General features: G+C 39.9%; 1 protein-coding gene across 1 annotated transcript; it reads left to right on the top strand.

Moving 5' to 3' along the window:
• The first annotated feature begins 11,959 nt into the window (after positions 1-11,959).
• LOC142162325 (secreted RxLR effector protein 161-like) lies at positions 11,960-12,553 on the top strand. The gene has a single exon (XM_075218668.1). The coding sequence runs from the start codon at positions 11,960-11,962 to the stop codon at positions 12,551-12,553; it is 594 nt and encodes a 197-aa protein (XP_075074769.1).
• Positions 12,554-13,119: the final 566 nt, after the last annotated feature.

The raw sequence follows: 13,119 nt of genomic DNA, 5'->3' as shown, positions 1-13,119 counted from the left end.
AATTCCCTTCACTGAATATTTTCTTGCTGCCGCTGTGTATTTACATTGGGACAACGAATGTGGGATTCCGGTAGCTCCCCCTTGTCTGTTTACTTTGGGACTGCGGGTTAGATTCCCGATAGTTCCCCCTATATATTTACTTTGGGACTGCGGGTTAGATTCCCGATGGATCCCCATGCACAGTTATATAGAACTACAGGAATGTATCTGGTAGATTTCCTCAATACTGGGTATTTATATTTGGGGACTACAGATCGAGATTTCCGGTAGATCCCCCGCGCATTGATAGTTGAACTATGGGATGAGATCCCGGGAGATCCTTCGGACATATATATGATGGACTACGGCACGGTATCCCGGGATATCCATTGGATAGTTGTAATTGAGACCACAGGACGGTATCCTGGAAGGTGCCCCGATTATTATCTCTGTGTTGAGCTGTATTTCTTTTCGTGGTTTATTTATGTAACGACCCGACCGGTCGTTTTGAACTTTTTCACTTTGAACGCCAGTTCCCGGGGATGACTTGCCCCGTGTAACGTATTTTGACTGATGTAGATCGTTGATTTTTTTCCAGGAAAAATCAGAATGAATTTGAAGGAACAGTCTCAATTGAAAGCTTTGAATTTTAAAGGTTTGACTAAGAGTTGACTTATTTTTATATGAGCTCGGATCGGAAATTTTATGATTTGGATAGCTTCGTTGGGTGATTTATGACTTAGGAGCGCGATCAGAATGCATTTTGGAAGTCCGTGGAAGGATTTGGCTTGAATTAGCAAAGTTAATATTTTGGCGAATTCCGGTTGATAGGTGAGATTTTGATCAGTGGGTCGGAATTCCATGTAGCTTCCTTATGTCATTTGTGATGTGTGTGCAAAATTTCAGGTCATTTGGACGTCGTTTGGTCGACTTTTTGATCGAATTCGGATTTCGAAAGTTTTGAAATTCTTAGGCTTGAATCCGAGGGTGATTTGATGTTTTGATATTGTTTTGAGCATTCCGAAGGTTGGAACAAGTTTGAATTATGTTATGGGGTGTGTTAGCATGTTTGGTCGGGGTCCCATGAGGCTCGGATATGTTTTGGAAGAGTTTTTGGAAGATTTTGCCGTTTTGAGCATAAGCATGTAATGATCCAAAGGTCCATTTTTAGTTCTAGAGATCGAAATTTGATTTCGAGACTTCCAAAATTTTGATAATGAATTATAGGACTGATCTGGAAAGTTTGGTCTAATTTCATCAAGTCGCGATTGAGTTTTTGATACGAAACATGACATAATTGTTTAACGAGCGAAATGGGTATTGAACTGAACAAATGAGCTCCGAATTGAGTTCGACTGGAGGGTTATGTTCGTATTATTATTTGTGACTCATAGGAACAAGAATCATCAAATTCCGAGTTTGTATGATGGAGTTAGAGCCTTTTTAGTGAAAAGAAAAGTTGCTGCAATTTTTTGGGTAGTTTCTGCATTTTTCGCACGTGTGAATAGTAACCACACCTGCGTGAACAGTATCTGTGTACAGTACCATGTACAATAAACATGAAGTACACTATCGTGTATAGTACATATGAACAGTACCCCATATACAGTACCGTGAACAATACCATGAACATTAAAATCCGTGAACATTAACCACGGAAATTCTGGACAAAATGTTGAGTTCTGAAAATGGGACTTCGTCCCATTTTCCATTTTTACCAAATTGGAGCTCGGGGAGAGGCGATTTTCGGGATATTATCAGAGAAAACAACAGGGTAAGTGTTCTTAACTTAATTTTGGTTAGATTACCCGAATCTATTACTAGTTTTGTCATTTACTCGTGGTTGGATGAGGATTCATATTCCGTAATTTTTGTTGGGTTCCGAGATGTGGGCCCCACGGGCGAATTTTGAGTGCAATTTCGGATTTTTAAGGGAAAATGTAGAATTTCATATGGAATTAATTCCTATAATTTTTATTAAATGAATCAAATTATTATGGCTAGATTCGAGGCATTCGAAAGTCAATTTGAGAGACAAAGGCATTGCGAGCTACAGGATTAGCCGATTCGAGGTGAGTAATGATTGTAAATGATGTCCTGAGGGTTTGAAACCCCGGATTTGCACATCGTAGTGCTATATTGAGGTGAGACACGCGCTGGATGATGAGCGCGAGGTCTTTTACTACCGGGGATTGTGACTTGGTCCATCCCGATTGATGATTTTACCGCATATTTGATTGAAACTTATTTGTTATCATTATGATTTGGGCTGATTGCCATACTTGGGCTTCGTGCCAATTATTTGAATCCTTTGGGAATTTTTATCACTATTTCCTCACTGTTTTGACTTATATTTAAACTCAGTCCTGTTGATAATTATTGTTTTACAAACTCAGCCGCTTTTATGCAGATTTGAAAACTCAAATGATATTTCTAAATGGTATTTTGGGCTGAGAACTACTGTTTTACAAATGCCCAAGGGGCTTATGATGATTTCCGAACTGAGTGAGGCCGAGGGCCATATGTGAGGATATGCTGAGTGATATGAGGCCGAGGGCCTGAGATACTATTTATGCCACGAGATGGCTTGAGTGATGTGAGGCCAAGTGATATGAGGTCGAGAGCCTGAGATACTTTATATGCCACGTGGTTGCTTGAGTGATGTGATTATATGCTGAGTGATGATGCCACGAGGTGGCTTGATATAGCGCTTGGGCCGTAAGGGGCCCCTCCGGAGTTTGCACACCCACAGTGAGCGCGGGTACCCATTGTTCTGAGTGATTGATACTATGCCCGAGAGGCTGATATGAGTGATTGTGAGGTAGCATGAGGGGCTGATACTATTTTGAGAGTGAGCCCGAGGGGCTGTCACTAATCTGATATTGAGCCCGAGGGGCTGTTACTATTCTGATATTGAGCCCGAGGGGCTGACACTGTTCTGATATTGAGCCCGAGGGGATGGTTCTATTGATATTATGCTCGAGGGGCGGTTTGTTGTACATGTTTTGCCCGAGGGGATGTTTACATTTCTATCATTTTTGTTACTCACTTGTAAACTACTTGCTTTACTTGTTGGAAAAAAGGGATTTTCACTTTATTTCTCACTCCTTTACTGTTTAAAGTGATTTTACTGCTTCAGTATGGAATACCTTGTGTTTTTGCGTTATTTCTTGCCTTCAATCTTTATTTATTATTATTACTCAATGAGTCAGAGTACTCACATTACTCCTTGCACCTTGTGTGCAGATTGAGGTATGTTTTGGCTGATCGGAGGCCGAGTCATCAAGGTTTAGCAAGGTAGTTGCCGACGTTCGCAACACTGCTTTTCTCTATCCTCATTTCATTAGTTTGTATTTGTACACTCTAGGCTTTCAGTTGTATTTATACCCTAGTAGATGCTCGTGACTTGTGACACCCCGGTTAGGGCTGTGTCGGGTTGTGCTTCCGTTAATTATATCATTAAATCATATTTAAACTGTTTATTAATGTTTAACTATTTTTGAAAAGGCGATATGGGTTTGTTGGCTGGCCTTGTCTTCACGAGAGGCGCCTTTATGACCGGAGCGGGGTTTGGGTTGTAACAAGTTGGTATCAGAGCCTAGGATACATAGGTCTCACGAGTCATGAGCAGGTTTTGTAGAGTCTCGCGGATCGGTACGAAGACGTCTGTATTTATCCTAGAGAGGCTACAAAACCTTTAGGAAAACTTCATATTCTTGAATTCTTATCGTGCGTCTTTTGATTCATCTTGAAATGTAACTCTTTGAATTCTTTCCACGTGTTCGTATGCGCGCATGAGCGCTCAGTATCAGATGTGCCTTGATGGCTTGTGATTCCTCGATTGAGGGGCGAGATGTGATCTCTGTGAATTTGATGTTGGGCCAGTCTGGAGGACTTGAGGCCGAATATTTGCCTATGGCTTGAGCACCGAGGTGCTGATTGTGTGAGCAAGTATTTTTGAACTTATACGTTCGGTAGTGTCCCTATTAGTAGGAGTGATGGCTGTATAACTATGTGATGAGTATGTTAGTACTGCGAGATGTATCCATCTTGATTTGAGATATAGCCCCGAGTTATAGGTGTGCAAAAAGTCCTTTCATGTGTCCTAGTTGGGAGTAAAGTAAAAATTCATGTTACGGTATGAGTTCAGACTAAGGAAGACTAAGTGACTGCGTATAGTTTATGATGGTGGGAGGTATACATAAATGTTAGTTAAGGCGAAGCAGGTGGGTTATCTCCTGCAAAGTGTTCTGAAGTTGTGTGATATTTATGTTGTCTGTTAAAAGATCCCATTTACAAGTGAAATATATATGTGAATTTAATTTGGGTCGCTTAAGAGAGTGGGTTTAATTGTTATGAGAGTAAATACGAGACTTGTAGAAGATATAAAGTACTAGATGGTTTGTGTTCCACGAGCTTATGAAGGATTGAGTTAATCTCACTATGGTATTATGGCAGCAATAAAGCGTATGTGTTATGAGTTATGGTGCGTGTTTGACCTATGGTTTTGAGCCAAGTGGGTGAGTTCGCTATTGAATACTTGATTACACGGTTATGTGCTCTAATAGTCCTAGTTCGAGGTGCATTTGTGAATCAGTTATGGCTCGAGTAAAGGAAATTTCAATAAAGGCTATGTTATGCATTATGGGTGTATGAGAATCGGGGAATGACTTGAGTTGTGGTTGGTAAGGAATGCTCGGTGCATAGGTCAAGAAGTTTCTTGGTTATATTGGAATGAGGTCACATTCTGTAGTGTTGGAGTGCTAATAAAGCACAGGTTGTTCCATTCAATTAATCAATCTAACTACAGTTTGAGTAGTGTGGATGACTTTAGAGAATGTTCCTATTGTGTTCAAAACTCTACATGCAATAATTGGAGGCTTCTAAGTTGTACTTATGGATAGAAACTGAGTTTTCAGTGGAAGATGGCAAGACTTGTAGTATTTTCTATATTAATTATGGGATTCTATATATCAGTATCGGGAAGGTGAAGGTAATGGCTTTGGGGAACACTTAAAGAGTATTCAACGGCTTAGGAGCCTTAGACGGTGTAGCTTTATGCTTGGGTTTCGTGTGATAAGCCTAGGTTGAGGAAATTGTGGTGCTACAGCAAGAAGGAATATCAAGTTGAAGATGAATCGGAAGGAATTTAGATAGATGGGGTATCTTGATAGTAGACCAAATTGGTATGGTAAGGATATGATTAATTCCTTGTGTGTGTTTGAGTTAATGTATTCCTACAACTATTTTGCAACAATGCTCTTGGGTTTTGATGGCTTGCTTAGCTTGGTCTAGTTAGAAGGATTCAGTCATGTCAGTTGAATTTGTACAAATGGAATTGGGAGAGTTCTTATTGATTTCTACCGTGGTTGGAGAGGTGCAATTTCTCCGAGTGCGAGAATCATAGGATATGTAATGATTTTTCTTCTATATGGGATCAATGGAAGTTCTTGGCTAGATGAGTTACAGTTCTGTTCTGAAAGGAAGTTCATAAAACTCTTAGGCAGCGGGTAGCCTAAGATGATTAAGGAAATGGTACTACTAATTGGAAATGATTTGACGAGAGTCTATGTTTTAGTAAAAGGCAATGTTATTAAGTTGATAGCACTTCGGTAGTATTGCAACACCTTCTTTTTAGATCGACTGGTGATATTCGGGTTTGCTTGGTGGCACAGGGAAATTTTAGAGTATCTATAGTGGCCCAATTGGGTATTAGAGGTGTGGTATATATTCGGACGACGAAATTGGGATAAGATATGGTGATTCATGTGTCGTATGGATGTGGAGACGGAAGTTCTCATATTCAGACTATGTTGTGATTGTAGATTGTGTGTATTAGCACTATTTAGTGACTACCAAGATTTGGAGGCCCGAGTGGATCTTTCTTTGCTTGGTATGTTAGATTTTGGATGCGATGTTGGGGATTTAGACTGATCGTCTCAGTGTTGGGTTATTCTGGACTATTGTGTTATGGGCTACGTTGGAAATGCCAAAGGTTGAGTGGCGATGTCGTCGGGCGAGGTTGTGGATTTCGGTATTTATGTGATGCCGGGCACCGTATCATATGGCTCCGGCAGGAGTTATGGTAGTTGAAGGAGCAGCTTTAGGCTTCCTTGGTAAGGAGTTCGTTGGCGGGCCAATGTGGATGTGTGTTCTAGCTCGAGTCAGCTTGGTTGGCCCCGAATTGTATTGTTGAGGGATAGGTTGATTCGACCGTTATTGAGCTTATTAGTGATCTGGGGAGGTCTATAAGTTGCCTTTCTGTGTTGGGATACATTATGATTTATTGGTTATGGGCACATATGGTACGATTATAATGGGGTTCATAGTAGAAGTCGAGCGGGAAGAGTAATCGGGTGTTGCTCGGTGAATAGTGTATCGGTTACGTCCTATCGGGTTTGCGTGGTATATGTTACTTGTTTCACCGTTGGTGTAATGACTTTCTTTGGTTCCAGACATCAAATTGTGCGTGGTTGTCAATTTCGAGTATAGTGACTTGAGGTGTCCCATGTGGAGCAGTGTTTGGATAGGATCGCGCATTGTAGCGAAGCTATGTGGAGATATGACCTTGCGGGTTAGATTCGAGTGTCCTATTCTATGATGTGAGACGGGTTCTCAGCCCTGAGTTGTGGTGGTACTGGTGAGCTTGAGGTACAACTATTTCATTTGAGTCATTTTCATGATTTGAGTATGTTCGGACCGTTGCTTATTGGTATGCGTATTACGCTAGATGTGGCTTAGGCCTCTATTGGTGTGACATGTCACCAGGGTAGTGTGTTGGGTCAGATGAGATTGTTGGGATCATTAATGAAAATAAACGAATTATATTTCAACATGTTTGATGGGTAAACATCGAGGTTCGGTTTAAAAAACAATTTGCTATGGTAATTGCCAGAGGAGAAATGACTTCATGAATGGTTGATCTGAGAAATGGTTATGGTTTATCGCGTGTTTCATTTATCGTTGGAAGTATATGAAAGTGTTGGAATGAGACTTTAGCTGATAAGAGGTTTTCTATAGGTATTTGGTTGTTAAGGGCAACTGCTGTGAATAGAAGTTATTGCTGCGAGCGTTAGAGTTATATGGTATATCATGGGATTTCTCCCGAGGTTGCAGGCATGGGTTACTACAGCTAGTTCGGGTCTATTCAAAGTATAGGTGTGAGGTTTTGATCGTATTGATGGTTTTAGAAGTGAAAATGTGGTTCTATGGTTTATGGGCTAGATTGGATTGTGTAACTTTAGTTAAACGATGTTATCGAACCTATATGAGATAGGGTGACGTGGGATCACCCCCGGCTATATACACGGTAAGGTTATTCAGCGATTGGTGGGCTTTTAGAACAGCTCTGGGTACGTTCGAGGACGAACGTGTGTTTAAGTGGGGGAGGATGTAACGACCCGACCGGTCGTTTTGAACTTTTGCAATTTGATCGCCAGTTCCCGGGCATGACTTGCCCCCTGTAACGTATTATGACAGATGTAGATCGTTGGTTTTGGTTTTCAGGAAAAATCAGAATGAATTTGAAGGAACAGTCTAAGTTGAAAGCTTTGAATTTGAAAGGTTTGACTAAGAGTTGACTTATTTGTATATGAGCTCGGATCGGAAATTTTATGATTTGGATAGCTTCGTTGGGTGATTTATGACTTAGGAGCGCGATCGGAATGCATTTTGGAAGTTCGTGGAAGGATTTGGCTTGAATTGGCAAAGTTAATATTTTGGCGAACTTCAGTTGGTAGGTGAGATTTTGATCCGAGGGTCGGAATGGAATTCCGAGAGTTGTTGTAGCTTCGTTATGTCATTTGTGATGTGTGTGCAAAATTTCAGGACATTTGGATGTCGTTTGGTCGACTTTTTGATCGAATTCGGATTTCGGAAGTTTTGAAATTCTTAGGCTTGAATCCGAGGGTGATTTGATGTTTTGATGTTGTTTTGAGCATTCCGAAGGTTGGAACAAGTTTGAATTATGTTATGGGGTGTGTTGGCATGTTTGGTCGGGGTCCCATGATGCTCATATGTTTTGGAAGAGTTTTTGGAAGATTTTGCCGTTTTGAGCATAAGCATGTAATGATCCAAAGGTCCATTTTTAGTTCTAAAGATAGAAATTTGATTTCGAGACATCCGAAATTTTGATAATGAATTATAGGACTGATCTGGAAAGTTTGGTCTAATTTCATCAAGTCACGGTTGGGTTTTTGACATGAAACATGAGTTAATTGTTTAACGAGCAAAATGGATATTGAACTGAGCAAATGAGCTCCGAATTGAGTTTCGACTGAAGGGCTATGTTCTTATTATTATTTGTGACTCATAGGAACAAGAATCATCAAATTCCGAGTTTGTATGATGGAGTTAGAGCCTTTTTAGTGAAAAGAAAAGCTGCTGCAATTTTTTGGGCAGTTTCTGCATTTTTCGCACGTGTGAATAGTAACCACACCTGCGTGAACAGTATCTGTGTACTGTACCATGTACAATAAACATGAAGTACACTATTGTGTATAGTACATATGAACAGTACCCCGTATACAATACCCATGAACAGTACCTTGAACATTAACCACGGAAATTCTGGACAGAATGTTGAGTTCTGAAAATTTCCATTTTTACCAAATTGGAGCTCGGGGAGAGGCGATTTTCGGGAGATTTTCAGAGAAAACAACGGGGTAAGTGTTCTTAACTTAATTTTGGTTAGATTACCCGAATCTATTACTAGTTCTGGCATTTAATTGGTGATTTTAGTTGGGAAAATCTTGAAAACCCTCTTGGTTTAATTTGAAGATTTGAGGGTCGAGTTGATGTCGGATTTTAGTAAAATTGGTATGATTGGACTCGTGGTTGGATGATATTTCATATTCTGTAATTTTTGTCGGGTTCCGAGACGTGGGCCCCACTGGCGAATTTTGAGTGCAATTCCGGATTTTTAATGGAAAATGTAGAATTTCATATGGAATTAATTCCTATAATTTTTATTAACTGAATCAAATTATTATGGCTAGATTCGAGGCATTCGGAGGTCAATTTGAGAGACAAAGGCATCGCGAGCTAGAGGATTAGCCGGTTCGAGGTGAGTAATGATTGTAAATGATGCCCTGAGGGCTTGAAACCCCGGATTTGCACATCGTAGTGCTATATTGAGGTGAGACACGCGCTGAATGATGAGCCCAGGGTCTTTTACTACCAGAGTGTGACTTGGTCCATCCCGATTGATGATTTTACCGCATATTTGATTGAAACTTATTTTTTATCATCATGATTTGGGCTGATTGTCATACTTGGGCTTTGTGCCAATTATTTGAATCCTTTGGGAATTTTTATCACTATTTCCTCACTGTTTTGACTTATATTTAAACTCAGTCGTGTTGATACTTATTGTTTTACAAACTCAACCGCTTTTATGCAGATTTGAAAACTCAAATGATATTTCTAAATGGTATTTTGGGCTGAGAACTACTGTTTTATAAATGCCCGAGGGGCTTATGAAGATTTCAGGACTGAGTGAGGCCGAGGGCCATATGTGAGGATATGCTAAGTGATATGAGACCGACGGCCTGAGATACTATTTATGCCACGAGGTGGCTTGAGTGATGTGAGGCCGAGTGATATGAGGTCGAGGGCCTGAGATACTTTATATGCCATGCGGTGGCTTGAGTGATGTGAGGATATGCTGAGTGATGATGCCACGAGGTGACTTGATATAGCGCTTGGACCGTAAAGGGCCCCTCCGGAGTCTGCACACCCACAGTGCGCGGGTACCCATTATTCTGAGTGATTGATACTATGCCTGAGGGGCTGATATGAGTGATTGTGAGGTAGCCCGATGGGCTAATACTATTCTGAGAGTGAGCCCGAGAGGCTGTTACTAATCTGATATTGAGCCCGAGGGGCTGTTACTGTTCTGATATTGAGCCCGATGGGCTGTTACTGTTCTGATATTGAGCTCGATGGGCTGGCACTGTTCTGATATTTAGCCCGAGGGGCAGGTTCTGTTGATATTATGTCCGAGGGGCGGTTTGTTGTACATGTTTTGCCCGTGGGGCTGTTTATATTTCTATCATTATTGTTACTCACTTGTAAGCTACTTGCTTTACTTATTGGGAAAAAAAGGGATTTTCACTTGATTTCTCACTTCTTTACTGTTTAAAGTGATTTTACTTCTTCAGTATGGAATACCTTGTGTTTTTGCGTAATTTCTTGCCTTCAGTCTTTATTTATTATTATTACTCACTAAGTCAGAGTACTCACATTACTCCCTGCACCTTGTGTGCAGATTCAGGTATGTTTTGGCTGATCGGAGGCAGAGTCATCAGAGTTTAGCAAGGTAGCTGTTGGCGTTCGCAACACTACTTTTCTCTCTCCTCATTTCATTAGTCTGTATTTGTACACTCCAGGCTTTCAGTTGTATTTATACCCTAGTAGATGCTCGTGACTTGTGACATCCCGGTTAGGGCTGTGTCGGGTTGTGCTTCCGTTAATTATATCATTAAATCATATTTAAATTGTTTATTAATGTTTAACTATTTTGAAAAGACGATATGGGTTTGTTGGCTAGCCTTGTCTTCACGAGAGGCGCCTTCACGACCGGAGCGGGGTTTGGGTCGTGACAGTTTATCTCTGTTCTAGTTGTTGTGGGTTCTTTCAATTCTATGTTATTTCTCACTGTTGCACTTATTTATGTTGTTTTATTCCACATTGTTAACCCTTATATTGTATTTAACCTCATTTGGGCCCTAACCTTCCTCGTCACTACCCGACCGAGGTTAGGCTTGGCACTTATTGAGTACCGTTGTGGTATACCCATGCCTCTTCTGTGCATGTTTTTCATGTGTAGATCCAGGTACTTCTACTCAGACCTACCATCTTTGAGGGAGACGACTACTTAGAGACTTCGAGGTACATCTTCCGCGTCTGCATACCGAAGAGTCCCTCTCTATTCCTGCTTTCTAGTATTTAGCCTTCTGTACTTTCTGTTCTTATTAGACAAATTCCGGAGTTAGAGCTATGTAGTATTTCTTTTTCTTAGCTTGTGATTCATGGGTTTCCGGGTCTCGGATTTGGATATTAGTTTTGAGATTTATATATATGGTGTATGCCGAGTGACACATTTAAACACTGTTATTACCTTATTTCTGTTTTTAAATTGTTTACTTCTGCAAATTTAGGTTTTCTTCTGCAATTTAACCTACGACTAGGTGCCGTCACGATAGTTTACGGAGGGAGAATTGGGGTCATGACAGTTGTAGATGGATCTATAAGAAAAAGGGAGGAGTGGATGGAAAAGTGCAAACTTTTAAAGCTAGGCTTGTTGCAAAAGGGTTTACTCAAAAAGAAGGGATCGATTATGAGGAAACCTTTTTCTCCGATAGCCATGCTTAAATCCATTAGGATTCTCTTATCCATTGCTGCTCATTACGATTATGAGATCTGGCAAATGGATGTCAAGACCGCTTTTCTAAATGGAAGTCTTGATGAGTGCATCTATATGACACAACCAGTTGGTTTCATAAAAATTAGCAAGGAGCACATGTTGTGTCAATTAAAGAAATCCATTTATGGATTGAAATAAGCTTCTAGGGCATGGAACACTTGTTTTGATGCATCGATTAAAACCTTTAATTTTGATCAATGTGAAAATCAGTCTTGTGTCTATAAGAAGTGGAATGGAGATAAAGTTACATTTTTGGTTTTGTACGTAGATGATATTTTGCTCATAGGAAATAATGTGAGCATGTTGAATTCAGTAAAGGAATGGTTGTCCTCACATTTTGATATGAAATACTTGGGATATGCAACACATATCCTTGGGATCAAGCTTATGCGAGATCGCAAGCAAAGGATATTAGGCTTGTCCCAAGCACTTTATATTGATACTATTCTCACCAGGTTTAGCATGAAAGATTCCAAGAAAGGGTTTCTCCCCTTTAGACATTGAATCTCTCTGTCAAAAGATCAGTCCCCAAAAATAACTGATGAGATAGAAAAGATGAAGGCGGTCCCTTATGCTTCTACTGTAGAGAGTCTTATGTATGTTATATTATGTACTAGACCTGACATCTGCTTTGCTGTTGGCATAGTTAGTAGATTTCAGTCTAACCCTGGTCGAGAACACTGGACTGCTATTAGGCATATAATCAAGTACTTGAAGAGGACTAGGGATTATATGTTGGTGTATCACTCAGGTGATCTTGCACCCATTGGCTATACTGATTTAGATTTCCAGTCAGATAAAGACTCTAGAAAATATACCTCAGGATATGTTTTTACCTCAGGAGGTGGAGCCATAAGTTGGAGGAGCATCAAGCAATCATGTGTTGCTGATTCCACCATAAAAGCCGAATATGTGGTTGCATCTGAGGCAGCTAAAGAGGCAGTTTGGCTCAGGAACTTTTTGAAAGAGCTTAATGTGATGCCTTCGGTTCAAGCACCAATTGTAATTTATTGTGACAATAGTGGTGCAGTTGCAAACTCGAAGGAACCAAGAATCCATAAAAGGAGTAAGAATATTGAGCGTAAATATCACTTAATTCGGGACATAACTCAGATAGATGATGCAAGAGCGTTGAAGATTGCGTCATAGGACAATTTGGCAGACCCGTTTACAAAGAGCTTGACACAGAAGATTTTTGACAAGCATGTAGAAGGAATGGGTGTTAGAGTAGTAGACGCATGGTTATGAGTCTAAGTGGGAGATTGTTGGGATATACTATTAACCATGCAGTTTAGACATAGTATTATGTTTTATTCTTTATGAAACAATTGTTTATTTAATTTATTCAATTCAATAAAATACTATTTTAAATAGATCATTTGTTACATGTGTGTCCTTTTAGTTATGTAGTAGACAATTTAGTGTATGGAGTCTTAGCTCATGCACAGAAGATTAAATTGTTAGTTCTCATAATTAATAAACTATGTTCACAATCAAAGATATTTTTGGACAAAATATCGTGATGATTGTAGCACAAGATTATCGTATAATTTGTCTTGATTATGGGAGTAGTTTTACTCCAACTTCTTGTGCTAGTATACTCAGTCTATATTGAACGGACCAAGTAGAAAAAAGATGTTTTTGTACTGAATATATAAAACATTTTCTCTAATTCATTAAATGAGCTTATACTCCTAATTTTGATATAATTATTA

Source organism: Nicotiana tabacum, chromosome 7 (assembly GCF_000715075.1).
Source record: "Nicotiana tabacum cultivar K326 chromosome 7, ASM71507v2, whole genome shotgun sequence".
NCBI lineage: Eukaryota > Viridiplantae > Streptophyta > Magnoliopsida > Solanales > Solanaceae > Nicotiana > Nicotiana tabacum.
This window is presented reverse-complemented; position numbering and strand designations above follow the sequence as displayed.